General features: G+C 40.8%; 2 protein-coding genes and 1 pseudogene across 6 annotated transcripts in view; 2 read left to right on the forward strand and 1 right to left on the reverse strand.

Moving 5' to 3' along the window:
* LOC146701278 (TIMELESS-interacting protein-like) overlaps nt 1-17,419 on the reverse strand; it is a 35,616-nt gene extending 18,197 nt beyond the window's left edge. Inside the window, exons 1-4 of one of the 2 annotated variants that reach the window (XM_085467625.1) lie at nt 17,272-17,419; nt 15,751-15,854; nt 14,181-14,777; nt 12,938-13,829 (exon numbers count right to left, since the gene is read on the reverse strand). In XM_085467625.1, coding sequence (XP_085323751.1) covers nt 13,152-13,829; nt 14,181-14,777; nt 15,751-15,854; nt 17,272-17,320 — 1,428 coding nt within the window. In that variant the 5' untranslated portion in view covers nt 17,321-17,419 and the 3' untranslated portion in view covers nt 12,938-13,151. Of the gene's footprint in view, nt 1-12,937; nt 13,830-14,180; nt 14,778-15,750; nt 15,855-17,271 lie in introns of those variants that run through there. The other variant, XM_085467626.1, reaches the window with a different exon arrangement.
* Nucleotides 869-11,003, forward strand: LOC146701281 (kinesin-like protein KIF1B; annotated as a pseudogene). The gene is made up of 13 exons (XR_014922407.1): nt 869-872; nt 1,147-1,321; nt 1,440-1,506; nt 1,654-1,738; nt 8,169-8,353; nt 8,452-8,585; nt 8,686-8,747; nt 8,842-8,987; nt 9,166-9,347; nt 9,440-9,511; nt 9,612-9,733; nt 9,827-9,980; nt 10,066-11,003. The product of XR_014922407.1 is annotated as a kinesin-like protein KIF1B (transcript).
* Nucleotides 3,074-8,233, forward strand: LOC146701282 (uncharacterized). 3 transcript variants are annotated; one of them, XR_014922169.1, is made up of 6 exons: nt 3,833-4,519; nt 5,225-5,389; nt 5,467-5,601; nt 7,175-7,394; nt 7,905-8,001; nt 8,122-8,233. XR_014922169.1 is itself a non-coding variant. In XM_085467712.1 (4 exons), exons 2-4 carry the CDS (start codon nt 4,463-4,465, stop codon nt 5,632-5,634), a joined length of 390 nt encoding a protein of 129 aa, XP_085323838.1. In that variant the 5' UTR covers nt 3,074-3,369; nt 4,371-4,462; the 3' UTR covers nt 5,635-5,786. The 3 variants fall into 3 exon arrangements, 2 of the variants coding, with proteins under 2 accessions (XP_085323838.1, XP_085323839.1); XM_085467712.1 differs by lacking the exons at nt 7,175-7,394; nt 7,905-8,001; nt 8,122-8,233 and adding an exon at nt 3,074-3,369 and having other exon boundaries at nt 4,371-4,519; nt 5,467-5,786; XM_085467713.1 differs by lacking the exons at nt 7,175-7,394; nt 7,905-8,001; nt 8,122-8,233 and having other exon boundaries at nt 3,837-4,248; nt 4,371-4,519; nt 5,467-5,786.
* Nucleotides 17,420-22,169: the final 4,750 nt, after the last annotated feature.

Consider the following 22,169-nt stretch of genomic DNA (forward strand, 5'->3'; position numbering starts at 1 on the left):
GTTATGCAATATAGAAAAACATCTGCAATGAAGTAACCAAGAAGGTCACCAAGGGACAGTCGCCATGGCATTTTGTCCTGATTGTGTCAAGAGCGTGGCTGTAAGCATAAAGGAAGAAAAATTCCATCCATCCATTCGCTTCCGCTTATCCTTTTCAGGGTCGCGGGGGTCACTGGAGCCTATCCCAGCTGTCATAGGGCAAGAGGCAGGGTACACCCTGGACAGGTCGCCAGTCTATCGCAGGGCTAACACATAGGGACAGACAACCATTCGCACTCACATTCATTTGCACATTCACACCTAGTGACAATTTGGATTATCCAATTAGAGGCTTGTTGCTACCTAGTTAGCGATGCTACACACCTGTTACTGTGTATTTTTCAATGATTCAGCACTCCTTGGATTTTTAGACAGTAATGAGATCATGTGCACACTCCACAGAGGTCCAGAGTCCAAATGTGACCTCTAGCACCAAACGCTTGCTGCAGCTGTTGGTGTCAGAGGTGACACACAAGGTATCAGGTTTTCTGTGTGATTACTTTTTCATATAGGACCAAGTATGTTTGGATAGCGTTTTGCCCTTGAAAACTGCCGTTGAATATTAGACATTGTTGTCTAATGTTATAAATGTATTGATGTGAAAGGTGTAAGTGTGACAAATATGGAATAAGATAGGAAATGAGAAAGGAGGCAAATACTTGTTCACAGGGCTATAGTCTGTAAATGGTCTTCTTTTGGCTATAGTAGATCTTTTACTTGTTCATTTTTTAATTGTTTGTTAAAATAGTTTTTTTCCATCATATTGAGTATAGAGGAATGCAACTGTGAGCTTTAGCAATTATCCCGCTTCAACAGGACCGTGATCCCGATGTGTGAGACAGCAGGGTGCTGCCACTGGTGTTGTAATGTGTGATTTAGTTCCTCCTAACATTTCAGTTTTCTTCCAGTATCTATCCTCTGTGATTACTGGCTCTTTAGACAGATTTAATAGAAGTGTGTGAGCTATTGGCTCAGTATAAAGGGTCAGTAGTGTTTTCATGTCACCTATCCATCCTCCATTTAGTCACCCAAAGCATGTAGTAAATACTGCTCACTTTTATTCACCTTCTCTTAAATCCAGAAAAATTCCCACTTGTTAACGTTGAGTGTGTGTGTGTGTGTGCGTGTGTGCGTGTGCGTGTGTGTGTGTGCGTGTGTGTGTGTGTGTGCCAGTTGCAGCCTCCAAGTTGAACACCATCACCAAATCCAACCTGGGTCAGTGTGTCAGCAAGTACGACCTGCTGGTCTGGTTTGAGATCAGCGAGCTGGAGCCCACTGGAGAGTGAGTATCCACCTGGAGTGTTATATTCACGCACAAGCTTTAAAGGAACCATAAAAATGATCTCCAGGAAGAATATTATAAGTTGGGATGTTGTGTCACCTCCTCCCTCCATGCACAGGTACATCCCAGCCATCGTGGATCACAGTGGAGGCCTGCCCTGTCATGGTACCTACCTGCTGCACCAGGTACAGGATTGGTGCACATGTTGTTTCCTTATTACTCACACAGTGGTAACTGCTTCCTTTGTACACAGTTGAATATCTTCTTTTAAAGCGTAATGTTGCTCTAGCTGTGCTCACTGTGATCCTGAGCTCCTGTTATGTTTGCTGCAGGGGATCCAGCGGAGGATCACAGTGACCCTCATCCACGAGAAAGGCAGCGAGCTCCATTGGAAAGATGTTCGTGAGCTGGTTGTAGGTGAGCAGCCTGCCTTTAGGGTCTAGTCGTGCTATACCTCTGTGTAGAAAACAAAACCCCAAAGCACCGAAACAATGTTTTATAGTGTTTGTGTGCTTTTGATAGAGGAAGACAGGACAGAACATCATTAAAGGGATTTGACTTTGTGAGATCACCCTGAAAACGCACCACTCGGTTCACTCTGAGATATTTTCAGTCTGGAAAGATGAATCTGTCGGGCTTCAGGCTGCTTCTCACTTTAAGCAGTTCATGCTGTAGCTGATGGACCAAAAATGACATTTGATATTTTAGACATTCAGCTGCTGACTCTGAAGCCAACAGGCTCTTGAGTGTGGATGATTGTGTTGGTACTGGATGCTGTGATCAAACAGCTGTTCTGATCTGTCTTCATTCATGCCTGTTGTTATTAAGCCTCCTAAGCTCCAAACCAGTAAAAGCAATCTTTGGAGGCAACACCCTTTTTAGTACTTTGCTGTATTTGTTTGTGATTGTGTGACACTGAACCACAGTGCTATGTATATCCTCTGTAACACTCAGACGTTTCCAGATCAGTGTTTCCCCCTCAGCTGTTTCTCACTATAGAGTCTTTCCTCTGTAACAATGAGGCACTCAGAAAAATTATGGTTCTTAAATGGTTCTTCAGATGGCTTCATGGTTCTTTAAAGAACCATCATACGTCAAAGAACCTTTTTATTTTGTGGATGGTTCTTCAGCTATTACAAATGGTTCTTTAAAGAACAAAAGGTTCTTCATCCTTAGCAATCTAAGTTTGATGGTGTAAATGGCATAAATATTTATTCACTATAATGAGGCTGTGAATTATACTGTGTGTTTTCTTTGTGTGCATGTGTGTGCGAAGGGGGAGGGCAGGTTACCTGGCAATTACCCTTTAAGAGAAGATGGTAGGAAACTGAATATTCAAATAAAAGTTAGAAATATTTGCTTAAAAATATACTGGTGGCAGGGGTGGGGGGCCAAAGCCTAAAGACCCTAACCCCCCCCCCCCCCCCCCCCCCACACACACACACACACACACACCCCTAACCCCACAAACACATTATGAATATGGTGAGTTAACAAACAGTAGACACAATACACACATTCAAATACTGTACTTTAGTTTTAAATTTTAATAAAGCATTACCATTTTCTACTCCAAGGCATTACTTTTGAGATTATTATATATTTTTGAAAATACAGCATAATGATAATACTAATTATTGTAAACTTTACAAACCACCCAGCAGTATGTAAAGTCAAATTATAAGATACAAGTAAATAACAATTGCAGAACAGAATGTCAGTGTAATAAACACACACTTCGTTTTGACAAATCACAACTTAGGTAAATGATCTGAGTAGTTGTTCATCACTGAGCAATTTGTTAATATGTGTTTCGAGCCAAATAAATGACAGGGAGAGAGAGTGACGTCAGAACACGTCATACTATAACCTCCCGGGAGCGGACGGAGGGGGTCAGTCGTTGGGATGCGCATGCGCAGACAGAGTGTGCGAGCGGCAGGCCTTGACCTTTCGGGAAAAAAAACTCACGGACGGTGACAGCGAGGCGGATAACAGTCTTCAGTACCTGCTGGACTTTGAAGCTGTGGATTCTGGGACTGTTAGAAAAGGTAAAACATTTCCATTAAAACCTTATTACTGTTTTGTTTTTGTTACTCGTCATTGTAGCTTGCTGTTAATGTTGTGCTAACAGTAGCGATTAGCTAGATACGTTAGCCGTTGAGGTCAGCGCAATTTAGTATCCGGTATACAGAAACTGTTTTCCTAACAAAACCACTGTTATAATTAAGTGAAGCTGCTCCCAGCTAATTTGAACCTTTGGCTTCTAAAATATGTGGTTCAGTTGCGTGCTGCGTACATAACCTAATGTCAGCTAGACCGAAATTAAAATTTAATATATTGTTAAAGTCACTAAAATGGCGCCTGAAGCCTGTTATGACGTGAGCTCTGTGTCTGCTCTAGAAACTCTGAAAGTCTGTAGATCTGAGCCGTACATTAAATACTCACATGAACCTGTACTTTGAATTCTGTATGAGCTGTATAAAATACAGCTATGCATAAGTGTTTTGAATGAATAATTAGATTAGATAACTCTTTATTGTCTAATAGAATTATATAGAAATGAATAGAACGTGGTTCTTTAGACTGATGCCATAGAAGAACCTTTTTTGGTGCCACAAAGAACCTTTCAAACAATGGTTTCAAACATGAGAAGGTGTGTCTTTGACTGTTCCTGCATAACTTAGTTTCGGACTAGTTGACAAGTTATGCTCCGGTCATTTGATGTTTCCAAGATAGATGTTCTTTTGTAATATAGTTAAATTTTTTTGTATATTTCATTTATCCACCATCATACATCATACATACAAGCTAAGAAGAGGTCGTTATACTAACAAGAGGTATCAACGCTGGGCCAAAGTTCAGCACATGGTTAAAGTTTGTAATCCAGCCAGGGTGTAAATATCACTCAGCAGCCAGAGCTGAAGCAGGTAGCATCAACACATAAATCTACTCTACCCGGCTTAAATCACAAGAGCACCTCTGACCAAAAAGCTGTAGATTTTTCTTGTTTGCACAAATTAATCCAGATTCACATTAACTGTGTTCACAGCTCCAACAAAATGAGGAAGAGGAGGGGCAGAAACACAATTAGATTGAATTACAATTGGATGGAAGGCGAGGACAAGAAGAAGGAAGCTTAGGATGAGGAGGAAGAGAAGCAGCAGGAGCATCTTTAGGGATCCCTATGATGTCATTGAGGTTTGTTTCATTAATATGGTCCTCTCACAAAGACCGATGACATGTTTTAGTTCACGTACTTCCTGTATTAAATAGTGATATGCAAAATGTTGTGAAAAACCATGGAGCAGGTACGTATAGTGCATCTGCAGGTAAATGAAAATCAAATCTCTAAGACAGACTGAAATCTGTATATTTATCACCCTTATGATAAAACCCATGTCAGCCATTGGTTTATGGACTTTGTATTTTGAAGCCTCAACATTTGCTTTATTGCTGTTGCTATGTTGGGACCATATTAGGATGAGGGATCAGAATCTGGAGTCATGCACACTATTATTTCATTTAGTGTGTATCCATAAGATTCGTACAGCAGATCCAAGTTGTGCCTTGAAAACAGGAAAGTCGTCTGCATAGAGGAGAACTGTAATAGCAGGCTTGTACAAAGTGAGGCTTTGTGCACTCGTTTTACTTCTGTCACCCTGTTTTGATGCAGATTTCACTTGAAATCAGGCAAGAACTGGACTTATTTTTTACAATGTGTTCTTGTGAATTGATTGTGTATCGCATATGTTTGATTGATTTGACTTTCTGCAAGACAACAGTCGTCCACTGGCCAAAACAGTTTTCCAAATACCTCCACGTGATCTAGCCTGGATTTAGAAAAGAATAGCAAAAAAAATCTGCACCTCCTGCTTCAGATGCAATTTGTGTTTGTGTGTTCAGAGGCAGCGGCGAGAGGGGAGACCTCGGGTCATCCAGCTGGAGAGCCTGACCAGGAGGAGTCGAACCTTAACTCAGCTCTTCCAGGGCACCCTGCAGACTCTGCTGCTGGCATCGGCGAGGGATGACGTGAACGCCAAACTGGAGTCCATCACAGGTCAACTGCAGGTATGCGAGTCAGACCTTCTGAGGAGGGTTTCACTTTTCTCTCTTCTTTATAATTGACTCTTTTCTCTCTCTTTCAGCTCCTTGTCTCAGAGTGGGAGGGATTTGAAGCACAAAGGGAGGAACTTGTCGTTTGGTTGGCTGATATGGATGTCCGCCTGAGTGAGGTTGACCAGCTGACAGGAAACACCAGTGAAAAACTGAAACAACTGCAGGTGTGGGCTTGTTTTGATATGACATATATTTGATATGAAACATACGTCAGAGACATTGTCCTAAACTGGACTAACAAAGGGCCATGAGTACAACATGAAAAGTACATTACAGAGCGTAAGGCTGAAGTTCATTGATCATTTTAATCATAAACTTGTTGTTGAAATGTTTTTACTGAACATGCAAACATCTGCTGATGAAAATGTGTTGATTTATTGGTCTGTTATGAAGCTATTGCTATTTCTAACGTGTTTTATCACTTTCTGATGTTTTATTAATTAAACAATACATGTATTATTTGTTGTGTTATCTGTAGATATAGTATATATATATATATATATATATATATATATATATATATATATATATATATATATATATATATATATATATATACTTTGTTGTTACACTTTCTCTTACCGTACACTACTAAATCTCCATTTGCCTATTTGCACTACTCTGCCTGGTTTACACTCAATGTCACTTACCCATTATATTGTATATTGTATAGCTTTCTTGTTATATGTAAAATTGTATTTATTTAAATTTTTACTTTTTAATTATTTTACTTGCATTTTTAATCACTTTTATATTTAAATATATTTAAATGTTCATTTGCTATTTATCTAGGGATTGAGAGTAACGCAATTTCTATTCTCTGTATGTCCTGTACATGTGGCAGAATCGACAAATAAAGTTGACTTTGACTTTGATATATATATATATATATATATATATATATATATATTAGTATAGCCAATATATTTAATTATTACTGTTTAAAACACTAATATGTGACATGTATTAGTAGTGATGTTGTGCTGAGGGTTAAAATGCCTTTTTGTGTTTTGGTAACTACAAAATGACAATAAACCATTAATATATGTCTATGCTGTGCTCGTATTTATTTTACCCTGCTCAAATTCAATTTATGATGCATTTTATTTTGAAAGATTTAAAATGGTTTTTTAAAGAACCACTCAAAAAAGGTTCTTTAAAATGGTTCTTTTAAAGAACCATTTGAAGAACCTTTTTAAAAATGGTTCTTTGAAAAACCATTAAAGGTGCCCCAAAGAACCATTTCTTGATGGTTCTTTGGGGCACCTTTAATGGTTCTTCAATGAACCACTGAAAGAAATGGTTCTTCAAAGAACCATTGTTTGAAAGGTTCTTTGTGGCACCAAAAAAGGTTCTTCTATGGCATCAGTCTAAAGAACCACTTTTGGTTCCAGTTGGCACCTTTATTTTTCTGAGTGTGGAAAGGATGTGCAAGCTATGGGACAAAGTTGCTGAGACTAGGTTAAAAAGAGGTGAGGATCAGTGAGCAGGAGTGTGGCTTTGTGCTGAAAAGAGCACAACAGATTGTTTGGAGAGAAGGTGAAGGAAAGTCAGCTGAAGCAAGACAGTTTGTGGAGTTTGTGTTGGACTGTATGTTATGCTGGGAGCCTGGGGATTAGTGCACTTTGATTCCAAGTTAATACTAACTAGTGTTTCTCACTGGTTTTTGGGTGGTGGAGTAAAAGGGATTGGTTGGTGGCTGTTTCTAATGTTAGCCTTTTCTTGGTTTTCTTACAGGCAGGGTAAAGACATGGTGATGAATGAGTGTGTGGGCCGTCTGCTGAGGACCAAGAGCTCAGGACAGTCAGACGGGGGTGTCGCAGCAGGAGTCACCGTGCTCGACAACCCTCTGCTGTCCTGAGATGTCAGACTCCTGCCTGCACATACAAACCACACTGAAGTCAAAGTTCCACCTGCACCTCCACCTGTTCTTGCAACAGCATGAAAACTGACAGAGGTGAGACAGAAGAAAAGTTCTTGTCTATTTTTTTTTTTTTTTTTTACTAAGTTAAGGAATTAAGTTAAGAAGAGTGATTAAATAAATAGTTTCTTGCATTTTTGATTTAATGATTGTGTTTAGGATTATTTCAGAAACATGTTTAGAGGATCTTTGTAAGCCTGTATTTACTTTAAAAGAAGGGAAGCACTTCTTCATCCTACAGAAAAGGTGACACATTACAGATGAGTTCATAAAAAGTGTCTCTGTCACTCTTTCAAGGCTCTGTCACTTTTTCTTTTGTACTGGAACAGCATGGTAAAGTAGGCCTAGGCTGACATCTTGTGGCAGTGTGTTGTTACTACAACATATGAAATTGTGTTTCTATTGGAAATATAATTCAGCGCCACTGAGCCGCTCTCTCAGTTACAAACTGAACCTGTTTTGTAGACGTATAAATCACTAAGTACAGTGAAGCTTTTGGTTTTGTAAAAGTGTTTCTTATTCTAAATGCATGTTGATTTTTATCAGGGTGAAGAGCAGTTAGCAGTGCATTCATGGACATCTTTAAACTATTAATTGAAGAATCTTTGGTGATGATGGCATGAACTAGAAGCGTGAGCTCCAGGTGAGACTGCACAGAACAACAAGTGTCCTTAAACTGCATCAACTGATGACGTCTTACAATTTTATTCCACTGTGTGTTTTTATCATTGAATGTTTCTGTCTTTGTGTACATGTAACGCAGACACTAAAGCTGAGCCAGAACTTCATGCTGAAGAGAAGGATTCTTTTAAAATGCATGGGGGAGCAAGCGAGTCAGATACCAAGGGCACAAAGATGAAGCAGGTCTGATCGGAAACCGTTTATTTCCAGGCCAGGGAGCACAAATAAAAACACCCTTAAAAGGTTCCCTCCTGCTCAACCGCGTCACTCCCTACGGAGAGAAGATCTACATGACCTTATCTGCGTATCTGGAGGTCAGCCGCTGCTCCGCCGTGTTGTACCTGTTTGTACGTGTTTTTAAGTCTCTTGATGTCATCGTGTCTAACACACACCCTTTATCTCCTCTCTGCAGCTGGACCATTGCATCCAGCCTGCCATTATCACCAAAGACATCTGCACGGTCTTTTACTCCCGAGACGCCAAGATTTCCCCACCCCGTTCTCTCAAGAACCTCTTTGGGACTGGATACTCCAAAACTCCTGACTGGTAAATCTGGGCTGCTGCACTGTGGCCATCTCTGTTTCACAATCAAAGATATCTGCCCTGTTACAAAGTTTCCTTGTTCAAAACTTCTGCTTCAATATAGCAACCGAGTGACTGGGATCTACGAGCTGAGCTTGTGTAAGATGTCTGACACTGGAAGCCCAGGTGAGCGGCCATGAAACATGTTTAAAGAACGGCAGCTGTTTTATCATAATTCTGTGGAGAGCTTCATCCTAATGAGGGCTCATGTCCTGAGCAGGGATGCAGAGGAGGAGGAGGAAGGTCCTGGACACATCAGTGGCTTATGTGCGTGGAGAGGAGAACCTGGCCGGCTGGAGGCCCAGAGGAGATAGCCTCATCCTAGAGCACCAGTGGGAGCTGGAGAAGATGGAGCAGCTGCAGGAGGTGGGGCCTTAAAAGATTCATAAAGAAATAAATCTGTTTAATATCGTAGAGGGAAAAATGACTTTTCAACTCAAAGACCAAAGTGCTATTCTAAAAAGTTTTTTCTTAGAGTACAGACTTTACATGACTAACGTCCCCTCTTCTCCCCACCTCACATTCGCCCCCATCTTTCGTCCAGGTGGAAAAGACCCGTCACCTTCTGGGAGAGGCGGCTCCCGTGGGAACAGCTCCCACCACCAAGTCCCTGAGTGAGTCTCTGTCCCCCAGCGTGAGCTCCGGCACTCTGTCCACATCCACCTCCGTCTCCTCGCAGATCTCCAGCACCACCTTTGAAAGCGTGAGAAGGAGCTGGCCACCAAGGTGAGAAAAACGTGGGCTTAGTGGGCGTTCTTGTTGCTGCCTTCTTCCTTCTCTGCTCGGAGCTGATCGGTCTTGTTCCTGTTGTGTTGTAGTGCCTGCGCCTTCTGACACACACCTTCAATACTGAATACAAGCAGCTGGTGAACAGCATCAGTGACTGCAAGGTGAGAAATAATACAAAGAAATAAAAAAATAGCCTTTCTGTGTCACATCAGGGAGTTCCTATATTGACGTCTACCTCATCCTGCTGTTGTTTCACTTCAGCTTTCTCTCATCTCACCGATCGGACGTGATCCATCCGTGACGAGCTTCAGCAGTGCCACCCTCACCCCTTCCTCTACCTGCCCCTCTCTGTCGGACTCGCGCTGTGGCTCCATGGGCCAGAAGTAAACATATTTTTAGGAACATTGACCTCGATCTGCAAACGGTTATTGACAGGTTATCTATTTGATTCTAACTTGGTGTGATTTGTGTTAAAGGACCCCTGAGAACAGCTCACGTGCCTCCAGTCCCTCCTGCTCAGACTGTGAAAACTTCCCGATGGTTCCCACTCTGGAGACCTCCTACCTTGCGCGGGCTGCAAGAGAACGAGTTCCTGAACTTGGTGCCTGATATTGAAGAAATGCGACCAGGGTGAGTAATGCCATATTAACCCAAATACTGTCACTATGACATGTGTCTCACAGACCAAATGTAAGTCGACACTCATGTTCTCTAGTTCAAGCAGAAATGATGTGGATCGATTCAAATTCCTGAGCCTGGATGATTTCAGCTGGAAACAAACCAACTCTGCTTCTTCCTCAGATAATTCAATTCAATTCAATTCAATTTTATTTATATAGCGCCAAATCACAACAAAAGTCGCCTCAAGGCGCTTCATAGATACAGAGAAAAACCCAACAATCATATGACCCCCTATGAGCAAGCACTTTGGCGACAGTGGGAAGGAAAAACTCCCTTTTAACAGGAAGAAACCTCCAGCAGAACCAGGCTCAGGGAGGGGCGGGGCCATCTTCTGTGACCGGTTGGGGTGAGAGAAGGAAGACAGGATAAAAGACCTGCTGTGGAAGAGAGACAGAGGTTAATAACAGATATGATTCAATGCAGAGAGGTCTATTAACTCATACTGAGTGAGAAAGGAGACTGGAAAGGAAAAACTCAATGCATCATGGGAATCCCCGGCAGGCTACATCTATTGCAGCATAACTAAGGGAGGATTCAGGGTCACCTGGTCCAGCCCTAAATATATACTTTACCAAAGAGGAAAGTTTTAAGCCTAATCTTGAAATCTTGTCTTCTGAATCCAAACTGGAAGCTGGTTCCACAGAAGAGGGGCCTGAAAACTGAATGTGTTCACTGACCGGTGTTGCCAGCTTTGGTGGCTCGTCTCCCGCTCGAAGAGGACCAAAAAGAGAACAATACAGTGTTCAGCTGCCTGGCTGTGCTCTACACACACAGCCCTGCTCTGGTACAGTAAAAACCACATTTACATTTGTTTACATTTCCAATGTAGAGGATGAGTTTAGATCACTGTGGTCCAAGCTTGTCGTCAGTTATAGAAACTGGATGTTGCACAGGAAAGTGTTTCCTTACATTTATTTTGTGTTGACAGAAGTCTTTGATTCATATTGATTATTAAAGCGGGCTTTAACCTGTGGAGAAACACGTGTGCTCTTGCTCCTTCAAACGGTTTTCTTCAGAGATTTCTCACTGTTTGTACACATGCTGAGTGGCTAGTTTTGAAAACACTTACTTTACCTTTACTACTCTGCTCAGAAATGCAACCTGTGACCTTACACAGCCCAAAAACTTATCCTAAAACATAAATTAACAAGGACAGAAGCTTTTTACAAATGCTTCAACAGTGTAATTCTAACAAGGTATGCAATACATCTAATGTCAGTTCAGAGGTATGAAGTGATGACACTTTGACATCACTGAATAAAAGCAGTCTTGTCATAATAAGCTTTGCTGTGGACAGTTGGCGCGTTCATGTTAAACTTTTTCTTACAAATAAAAAAGGTAATCAGATGTTAAGTTTGTTCAGTTTTAGTTGTTCTCATTGTGTTGCTCCTCAGATCTCCCGTTGTCCCTGAGCCTGACTAAAGCCCGGCAGCTTGTTTTCAGGGCATGGCAATGCAGATATGAGCTAAATGTGACACAGCAAAGAAAAATCAGAATCAAGAAACCCTGAGCTGACTTTCATGGCTGCAGACGTGACATTAAGAGCCTCACAGATCAAAAAAGTATGGGATTTAAACTGCTTCTAGACCTGCACACGTCTGTTTCCAGGGCAGGATATCCATTCCAGTGCAGCAGAAGGAGCGGTCAGTGTGGACCTCGGTGCTGTACAGGACCTCCTGGAGCTGCTTGTCTCCTGGCATCTGGGCTTTCACTCGTATCTGAAGGACAAAATAGGAAAATCAAGTTGCTCTCACTGTCACCTGATTTCCACAGACTGCCATCTGACCACATCCCTGCAGTTGGATCCCACCGCCGTACCTCTAGGATGGGTCTTCTTGTTGTCAACCCAAACCACCCTCTCCTTCAGCTCTGAGCTGAATATATACACATGATTGCTTCTTAAAAAACAAACAAAAACAAAAAAACGTCCCCACACGGAGTGAGACTCAGTCTTGGATGCCCAGATCAGCCAGTGTGGTGTCCAAGAAAGGGAAGGGTTGGTTTGCCAAGTTGGGCTGTACCTCGATGGGCAGTGTCACCAACATGGGGATATCCTGCTCCAGTCTGACGCGCAACATCTTGTTGTGGGACCCCGGGAGCTTCCTGTCTGCCGATCCGCCTCTCCGTCGGCCTGCTCCACAGTCGCCGCCTCCTCCAGAGAGCGTTTTGTGTCGTCTGCTGCCAGCTTGACTTGCTGATCTTTATCTCAGGAGGCAGTGGGTTTTTACCCTCTCCCCCTTTGATCCTGTGCGTTATCGTTTAAAACTCGCTATCTGCATCTTTTGGCTCCAGCACGTCTTTATTGTTAGAGTTGTTGCTTGCTGTGTTCTTCTGCGGGGTGCTGATGATTCATTGTTCTGCTTCTTCTGATGGTAAACGCCTCTGGAAAGCCTGAATATGTGAGCGCGTCTGATTCATACAGAGTTCTGCTCTGCCCCCCCGGACTGATATATGCAGCCAGTGTGAATGTGTGTTATGTATCACTCACATGTTAGGTTCATTAGACTGACACAAGGGTGATGCACGGATGTTGGTGTTTTTAGGGCCAAGTGTGAAAGTGGAAGAAAGACAAATTCTTTTGAAATGTTAAAAGAATGTTGGAAATTTGATCAGAATACAGTAAAAATGAGAGAAACAGATATTTTTCTCAGATCATTGTGTTAAATTGTCATAATCGCCATGTTCTCTTTAAGACTATCAGCTCTACTCTAAACAACCCTGAAAGCCTCTGCTGACACGTGTCATCAGTTCCTTTCTTTCTTTGTAAACAAGGTCGAGTCTGTCAGGTCAGCAATAGAACTTCCTACAGATGACCCATCAGTGTTTATTCCATGACTGTAAACATGTTTCCATTTGTCACTTCAGTCTTTACTCTGAAATACAGGAAATGACATCATGGCTCAAAATCTTTGTCGTTCAAACAATTCTTTATTTAACATTTTTTTAACTTTATTTAACAAAATACATTCAATAAAAACTTGAACAACAGAAAACTGATTTTTAATCCAACCACTGAAAAAAAAGGTAACGACTGAACACAAACAGAAGAACAATTTATAAAGATTAAAATGGAACTACAGGAAGTTTGATTCACAGCCTCATTTGAACTTTAACTTAAACTTAAGGAGAGCCGACCTGAACTCTGTGGAGCCTGATCTCCAGGGTTTTAAGTTGGACTCTGAAACCAGAGGATGTTTCTCTCTCTTCAGATTCACTCTGATCCTGTGATGGGAACGGTTTCAGCCCTGCGTGATCGCGCTGATGTTTGCACAGAGCAGATGATGAAGTGAATGTTTTGGCACAGTGGTAACAGTGAAACAGTTTATTAGTAACGTGGGATCGTTTGTGTGCAGAGTATGAACTGAGATTACTGAAGCTCTTGTCACACTGCTCACAGCTGTAGTTTCCTTCCATGTGTGTACGTTCATGCTTGTTACGATTACCTGACTGTGAGAAGCTTTTGTCACAGTGTCTGCACTTGTATGGTTTCGCTCCTGTGTGGACTCGTTTGTGTGTTTTAAGGTGACCTGCAGTGGTGAAGGATGACCCACACTGATCACAGAGGTGCTTCTTGACCCCACTGTGAAAGAGTTCATGTTGTTTTAACTCAGCTGATGTGGGGAAGCTTCTCCCACATTCTTTGCAGTATTTCAGTTTGTCTCCAGTGTGTTTACGTTGATGTATTTTTAGGCTGGCTTGCTGACTGAAAGTTTTTCCACAGATGTCACAACGAAAGTCTTTCCCACCACCACAGCGATGACAGGGTTGAGAAGTGGATCCATCTGTGTCGCTCTGCTTCTAAACAAAGACACAAAGACAGTGTAAGTCAGTCCTTCAACACTTTTATCCTGAAAGTCGCCTGAAATAAAGAGCATCTCTGCAGACGTCCAGTTACATTTTACTGTTTCAATTAACACACTCAGTTTACTGGGCTACAATAACTACAATACTACCACCATAATACTACAGCAATACTTATTTAATATTACAGTAACATCTGACTTACACTTAAATGAAATGAAAACCTGAATAATGGCTCAGAGCTACTCTTCGGTGCAGTAGAAGTGCTAACATGCTAACACAATTTAATGAGCAGACTTGTTCCAAACAGTCAGACTGAACTTACAAGAATAAAATAAAAATACAAACCTCACAGTAACTGCACTTGTAGAGTCTCTTTCTGGTGTGGATCTGTTGGTGTTGTCTCAGGTACTGTGGAGTTTTAAAAGTCTTCTCACACAGGTCACATTGATAAGGTCTCTCCTCAGTGTGGGTAAACATGTGGTGTTGTAACTGTGCGTCTGTTGTAAAGTATTTACCACACTGATCACACCAGTACACATCTTCTCCAGAGTGAATGCGTAGGTGTATATTTCGGCTCCATAGCTGGCTGAAAGTTTTTCCACAGATGTCACAGCTGTATGCCTTAACTCCAGAGTGGGTAACTAGATGTCTCTGCAAGTGGCTACTTCGAGTAAAAGCTCTGCCACACTGATCACAGCTGTAAGCTTTAACTCCACTGTGGACGACTTGGTGTGTTTTTAGGGCATTCTTCCAGGAAAACGACCTTCCACACAAGTCACAGCTGAACGGTCTCTCTCCAGTGTGGATGAGCTGATGTTGTTTTAGTTTAGACTTCCAGGTAAAATCCTTCCCACACTCGTCACAGGTGTTTTTTTTCTCTCTCTTGCTTCTGTGAGGTTTGTCGGCCTCCTGAGAGCGCTGACTTCTCGGTCCACGTTGGTCCTGCAGTGACAGAGATACAGAGGCAGTGAGTGAAATGCAGTCATTAAACAAACTGAAGCTTCAAACTCCCTCCATTAACACTAGTTTTAAACCTGAAGGTGGAGTGTGGCACCAAACACCACCAGAACCTGAACGACTGCAGGTGCTGATAAGTTGCGGTCGCGGTATTTCAACATCTAGTTAGCAATACAGAAGACGAGCGAGAATAAATGGAGTAATATTTTTTATGTGGCAGGTAATTTCAAATGCAGCGATTCTATCAGCCCAACAAACATCAGTAAACACACAAACTGTTTGTGTGCAGTTTGTCTCACAATGTGATTTAAAGACTGCAGTAAAATCCTCTGCAGGTTAGTGCAGGATAAGCAGGCAAGTTTACTGTAATGTGATGGATTTAAGTAAAGAACAGTGTGTGACTGGTGCACAGTGACTGTGGTGCTCATGTCAGAGTTAGATTACATCAAGTGTAGCAGAGATTAACTTAAACTTAAGCTCATGATGCTGACATTCATTCACTGAGCTCCACCCACATACCAACAGTATAGTGTATAATATAAAGACAGTGTACTGTCAGTGTAGAGAAAGGAAATCAGCCAGGACAACTCGTGAAACATCTGCTGACATCTGGATGAATTCACAGAGAGCAGCAGGTCAGCTGATCACAGCCTGCACATTAAAAAAAATCTACTGGAGCTCTCAATAGAAATGATTGTGAGCTGTGACCCTTTTCCCCACACTGAGCCACTACAGCTGATTTTAGGGTTGAATCCTGCTGAATCCCACTTTAACATCTTCCTGCTCATTTTGATGTTTAGAGGCAACGTCACCGTCTAAGATGTAGGCATTGTATACATTGTATACATTATTTCTACATTACATTATTATTGCACAAGGTTCATTTAGTTTAGCATAAAATATACATATCAGTACTTCAGCTTTTAATGGAGTATTTCTTAACACTAGTATCTGTCACCTTCTGTTTTGAGCTCATTGTTTTCTCTGCAGTGGCTGAACTGAGTCCAAGTAGCTGAAATTTCCTCTGCTGCTCCGTCAGACTCTTCTCCTCCTCCTGATCAGCTGGGACACAAAACAGAACTTTGTTAAGCTCCACACTGCACTGAAGAGTCAAAGTGTCTCATATGTTCATCTGAGAACACACAGAACACATTTTAGCTTCCCTGGGTGGACAACTTGTTTGAAACAAACACAAAAGGTTTGAGCACCGATACCAAATTCAGCAGTATGGCACACCAGTACCAGGAGAGCAATTCCTCTTTAAAATATGCCCTGGCCAAGAAAAAACCCGACAATATACGTGTGCCGTGAGAAATGATAGATAGATAGATAGATAGATAGATAGATAGATAGATAGATAGATAGATAGATAGATAGATAGATAAAATTTATTTCAAACATGCAAATATAATTGAAATAACAACAGAAAAAAATAAAAATAACAAAACTTAAAAATCATCAAGTTTTCATGCAAATATCTATGTCTACAGAATGTGTGTGCTCGAAAAGGAGTAGGATGAAGTTTTCTTGTTCCTACCCCCTTATTTCAAATTTCATTGCTTACAAATCCATATCCAGGATTCAACATTATTTGATCATATATTTAACTATGTACAAGTCTAACACATTGAACATACACAAATAAAACCATTTTCAGCACGTAAACCAGAACAACAACAAACTAAATTTTTTACATAAACTAATCACTCTGTTTATAACAGCCGCTTAATCTCTGAGTTTATTTTCTATCTATGTGACAAAAACCTTAATGAACACTTAAGGTTGGGTTACTCAGGCCTTGATTTATAAAAAATGAGGACACAATGAGACAACTCAGTCACTGAGAGGAAGATTTCCTATATTCATGCAATTTATTATTTTTGAACAATCCTGTGAATTTTTGTATTGATGTACTTGTCTTGATTTCATCTGTATATCCGAGTGGGTGTAGAAATCTGAGCCATCATCTGAGTAAGCCTCATCACAACTTTGCGCTGATAAAGGCAGCTGTGTTTTAGCCTGGAACACATTTATTTTTACATTTCTCATAAATGTATTTCATTATAGCACTTTTACCGCCAACATGTTGGGTCTTTTGGAGCCGGAAGTGACCTTATATGGAAGAAGGGTGGCGCTAGCTAGCTTAGTTAGCAAGATGCATTCATAAGCTGTGCAGGTGCCACAGAGATGCTAAGTAGCCTTAATAACAGACTAATAAAATAACAGAAACTCTGATTACAATGAGCTCATTTAAAAGCTTTCTTCTAATAAATTATTTTCTTTTCTGTGTTTCACAACCTTTTGCTGATATCTTTCTGTGAATTAGTTTAAAGCAGCTTGAGTCAATTTAGTCAGATTTTTTTTTCCAATTTGTTCACAAAAACTTGAGAAGAGACACCGAGGAGAGCAACAGAAAGCCTCATTCAGGAGCTAAACTCAAGATTAACTAGACTCGGATTAATATTAGCTCGATACTTACCTTTAAGTGTTAAATCAGTCTTGACAATAATCGGAGAGAAAAACGCCATAAAGCGGGAACTCGGCTTCTTCTTCTTCTGCTCTTGTATTTTTTGGCGGTTAAAGCTTTAAGGCGCATTACCGCCACCTGCTGGACTGGACTTTTCATGTCCCAAACATCATCAATTGGCCACAAATTTGTTGGAGTTTCTGTTAATAAAAAAGATGGAATTCAAGGATCTTGTTATTTGGTTTGTTCGTTTTCACCATTTACTCTACAATTTTCTGCCAGTGTATAGCAAACCCCACAGCTCAAATCAATGAAGAATTTAGTATTTTTAACATATTGCTTAAGCTGGAACCAGCAGCTATATAGGCCTAATTTTTAATCCAAACATGTGATAGAGGTTTACCACCAGGAGAAGCAGACTGTAAATAAAAGACTGTGCTACTGAAAACTGTTAGTCTGACTTTGGATTGTAAATATGTTTCCTTTTGTCACTTCTGTATTTGTATATGGCTCAAACTATTTGTTATGAAAGCAAAACAAACAAACTGATGTTGTATAAATTGATTCAGGATTATTTACTTCGAGTCCAGAAATCATAGCTGTCTCATCAGATCCAGTTGTGACATTAGCTATAGTTTCCGCGGAGGGTACTTGGTTCTGTATGACAGCACAGCTTTTAGGTTGAATTCAAGCGCTTGAGTACAGCCTGATAATTAGAGGCCTGCAAACATGTTTGCTGATGAACTTTGGAAGTAAAAGTACAGACAGCTATAGAAGACACAGGACACGAGATGGGTTCATTATTTCTTTTGAGTTCCATGTAACAATCCGTAACTCTGTAATTAATGAATGTGCCATTTAATCTTGGCTGCAGCCAAGATTAAATGGCACATTCATTAAATGGCTAAAATGGGTTGGCTGCCGTTCAGCATTTAGCACAAGTCAGCTTTTGATCAGAAAGTTTTCTGGTTTGATCCCTGGCTGCTCCAGTCTGCAGGCGAAATATCCTTGGACAAGATTGTAATCCCAAGCTGCTTTCTGATGCATCCATTGGAGTGTGAATGCTTTATAGAGTTTGTGAAACAGTTGTACGTGTGGTCAGATTGTTTTGTATTTGTGTGTGGATTGAAGCACATGTCTGAGAGCACATCAATCACTGCACATATTTTTTAAAATCTTAGTTTAAATAAAGTTTTTGATTATTTATTATAAAAAAGAGATGATATATATATAATGCAGTGGGCACTCTACCAGCTAACATGTCAGTTAATTTGACACATTGATTTATTTATCATTTCTTTTTCTCTCTCAGCTTTTCAGCTCCATATTTTTGCCATTTCTTCCACACTCAACTCTGTTCTACAAGGTGAGCCCACAGTTAATGTAGGAGAGGGCAGGTGGCATTAAGAGATTTGATTGGGCAATCTAGGGCCCAGTTAGTTCTTCCTTTTGGTGAAAGCTGGGCTCTTCAGTTCAGCATGGTACAGCTCCAAAGATTCTGCAACATCAAACCCTCTGTCTGCTAATGTTACATCACCTGGGCTGAGGCAGTCCAGGTAATTGCAACAGTTTCTTGAAATTAGTTAATTCAGATATAAACAGAGTGACAGTTTACAGATTCAAACATGTCTCAGAGAAAACAGAAAAAAACAGTAAAGCCCAACTCTCCTCTTTGTGATCAGGAAGACAAAATTCAACTTCCTGATCAAGTAGACAAATCATTCAACCAGCTTCTAGAAAAGGAAGATATTCAAAAGTTGAAAGAAATGGAACTCCTAGACATGCAGGGAAGAAACTTTGAGCTCCAAGCAAAGCTTGATAAAGCACTAGAAAAACTAGTGCTGAAGGACAAAAAGAATCAGGAGCTGCAAGTAAAGCTTGATGAAAGACCGCACACAAATGAAGAGTTTCTTCAAGAAAAAAGGCTACAGGAGATAAAACAGAAGGAAATGGATTTCAAGCTCCAGGACATGGAGAAACACAACAAAGGCTTGCAAATCAAGCTTAATGAAGCTCTGCAAAAAAAATTAAGAACTCCTCCAAGAAAAATAACAACAGGACATGAAGCAGTGCAAACTCCAAGGCATGGAGGAAAAATACAAAGCGCTTCAGGTAAAGCTTGATAAAACACTGAACAAAAATAAAGAGTTGCTTCAAGAACAAAAGCAACAAGAAATTAAACAGAAACAAACGGACTGCAAGCTTGAAGACGTGCAGGAAAAATACACAGCGCTGAAAATAAAACTTGATAAAGCCAGAGGTGGGACCAAGTCATTGTTTTGCAAGTCTCAAGTAAGTCTCAAGTCTTTATCCTCAAGTCTCAAGTCAAGTCTCAAGTAATGTCAGGCAAGTCAGAGTCGAGTCTCAAGTCACTGGTGTAAAAGTCCGAGTAAAGTCACAAGTCTGAAATTTTGAATTTCAAGTCCTTTCGAGTCTTTAAAAAGAAAAAAACGAAAAAATAATGTTGCAGTTATGCTAAATGTAAATATTAGACCATGTAATTTTTAAATCTGTGTTTTTCTCAACACATGACAAAATAGTGAACGTAGAAAATATACACAAATTGTGAAATTGCACCTCTTTAAAATGCAGCTCAATTAAACCTAGCTCCAAGGATAATTTTCACCGACAGTTCTGAGATAAGCTGCATGTTATTCTTGGATGCGGTTGTAGGACCGGTGTCGTGCCAAAGTAGGTATCCCCGACAGAATTTGTTTCCCCTGTGCTGGGAGCATGCAGGAAGTACTGATGTTTTCATTTTGTGAAAAATTAGTATCGTTACATTACCATTCAGTTTGAGGGTTACAACAGAAAATTATATATTTATTGCTCACGGGGTATCAGATGGGATTATTTTAATAAACCATAAACATTTTGGCTAATAACTATTTTTATTCTCCTGTAACTTTATTATATAAAGAGCTAAATCCTCCAAAGTTTCAGGAGAAATGCGTCATAATAAGAAGTGTTTGTGAACGAAAAATCAGCAATGTGGGATACTGTTTGTCCGTGATTTACACAGGGGGAACAAATTGTGGCAGGACCAGCCTGATATTATTTGTATCCCACTATAACTTCGTTGTATAAAGAGCTAAGATCTCAAAAATGTCAGGAGTAGTCAGTCATTATAAGAAGTGTTTGTAAACTAAAAATCAACAATGTGGGATACTGTTTGTCCGTGATTTGGACAGTCCAGCGTGTGCTCCCGACGCAGGGGAAACAAATTCTGTCGGGGATACCTAGTTTGGCACGATAGTAACTTCAGGTCACTGCAACAAGCCCAGGTACAGTTTACCGACGGATGGGTGCAGGACCTTGAAATGCACCGTGTAGAACGAAAGACCATCGTACGTATCATAAGTTTACCAGTCTCACAAATCGTCTTCATAAATACACAATCGTTAACCGTTTATTAATAGGACCTTTAAGCTCAACGGTAATTAATTAGCAGTGGAAATAATTTCTGGTACGCGTTACAGAAATGTAGCAGTGACAACAATACTGTATGCTGTAATCGTACTGGACAATTAGTGATACAAAAAACCTGTTTTATCCTGTCAATAAAAGTATATGTTTTTGTCAATGTACCAAAATAACAGAAGCGAAACGCAATATTGTGTCAGGACAATTCACTATTTATGCACAACAAACAAAGGAGCGACAATTTCTGTTCAGCGCCAGACTTGCTTGTAACCTATATCACCAATTATGTTATGAAAATGACGCATTAACTACAACAGCAGACTGACCTTTGTGTAAATGCTTGGAGCAGACTAACCTGTGAGCTGGAGGGTTCTGGGACGTTATATTTGGTCTTTGAATGGCTGCAATCCAGGCCACCCGTCGCCTCTTTGTTACTTCGGAAACATGGCTCGAACAATTTCTCTTCAACGACGTAATCCGATAACAATCGATCTCTTTACCCGTCGGCTTCCCGTGGCTGTCATGCGACCGGCTATTGCAGTTAATAATACAACAGCTTCTTGCCATTTTTGTGTTTCTTTTTTATCGCTGTGATTTCAATTGAAAGCCTGCGTGCGCTCGTACCTCTTGCCACGAGTTCCCAGAATCCTTTGCGGTTTTACCCCTGAATGACGTCACATTTTCAATCTCTATATAATATGCATGTTAAATTTTATATTTGGGGTGAAATATCAAGTCTTTTCAAGTAAACCGGTTCAAGTCCAATTCAAGTCCCAGGTCATTGGTGTAAAAGTCCAAGTCAAGTCACAAGTCTTAGAACATTTTTTCAAGTCAAGTCTAAAGTCATAAAATTAATGACTCGAGTCTGACTCGAGTCCAAGTCATGTGACTCGAGTCCACACCTCTGGTTGTTTATGATCAGTAAAAAATAAAACAAACAGTGGGACACAGAGTTTTCTTAAAAATAAACACATGAAAAAAGTCTTTGGTATATTATCTTAATTGCCTCTAGATGCTCCCAGGGCTAGGACTCAGCTATCTCCAGCATGGACTGCAGGATGGAAGCAACAACAATAAAGAGGATGATAGAGAGGAGGAAGGCTCTGTGGATGACCTGCAGCTCAATGAGGCCAGTTTGGACAGCAAGGATTAGCAAGGTGATCCCTTCAGTCATCCCCCTGCACAGAGAGGAAGCAACCTATTATGCTACAATATAGTCTTTGTGCCAGCGAGGCTTGTACTTGACGCGTGGCAGTCTTCTGGCAGTAGGTGAGCCAGTCTGAGTGTGGTGCAGCCTAGCAGTGTCAGCGTTCTTTTCAGTCACTGGGCGACAGCGTGCTAGATGAGTGGCATTCCAACTCTTTCCATCACTCAGCAAGAAGGCATTCAAGCCTTTGGCTTTTGTTACTGTTACAGGAGGGGTAAATCTGGGATGTCCTTTGGGAACATGGTGGGGTTTCCTTATCCTCACACTCTCTCCTGGTAGA

This window comes from Copadichromis virginalis, linkage group LG9 (assembly GCF_057382275.1).
Source record: "Copadichromis virginalis isolate Kocher_CV1m ecotype Utaka linkage group LG9, C_Virginalis_male_GT1.1, whole genome shotgun sequence".
Taxonomy (NCBI): domain Eukaryota; kingdom Metazoa; phylum Chordata; class Actinopteri; order Cichliformes; family Cichlidae; genus Copadichromis; species Copadichromis virginalis.

Excerpts from the sequence above, each read along its gene's own strand:
- LOC146701282 (XM_085467712.1), top strand. The coding sequence starts at position 4,463 with ATGAGGAGGAAGAGAAGCAGCAGGAGCATCTTTAGGGATCCCTATGAT. Across the intron at positions 4,520-5,224 it reads ATCCCTATGATGTCATTGAG|AGGCAGCGGCGAGAGGGGAG; the intron begins GTTTGTTTCATT and ends TTGTGTGTTCAG. Across the intron at positions 5,390-5,466 it reads CCATCACAGGTCAACTGCAG|CTCCTTGTCTCAGAGTGGGA; the intron begins GTATGCGAGTCA and ends TCTCTCTTTCAG.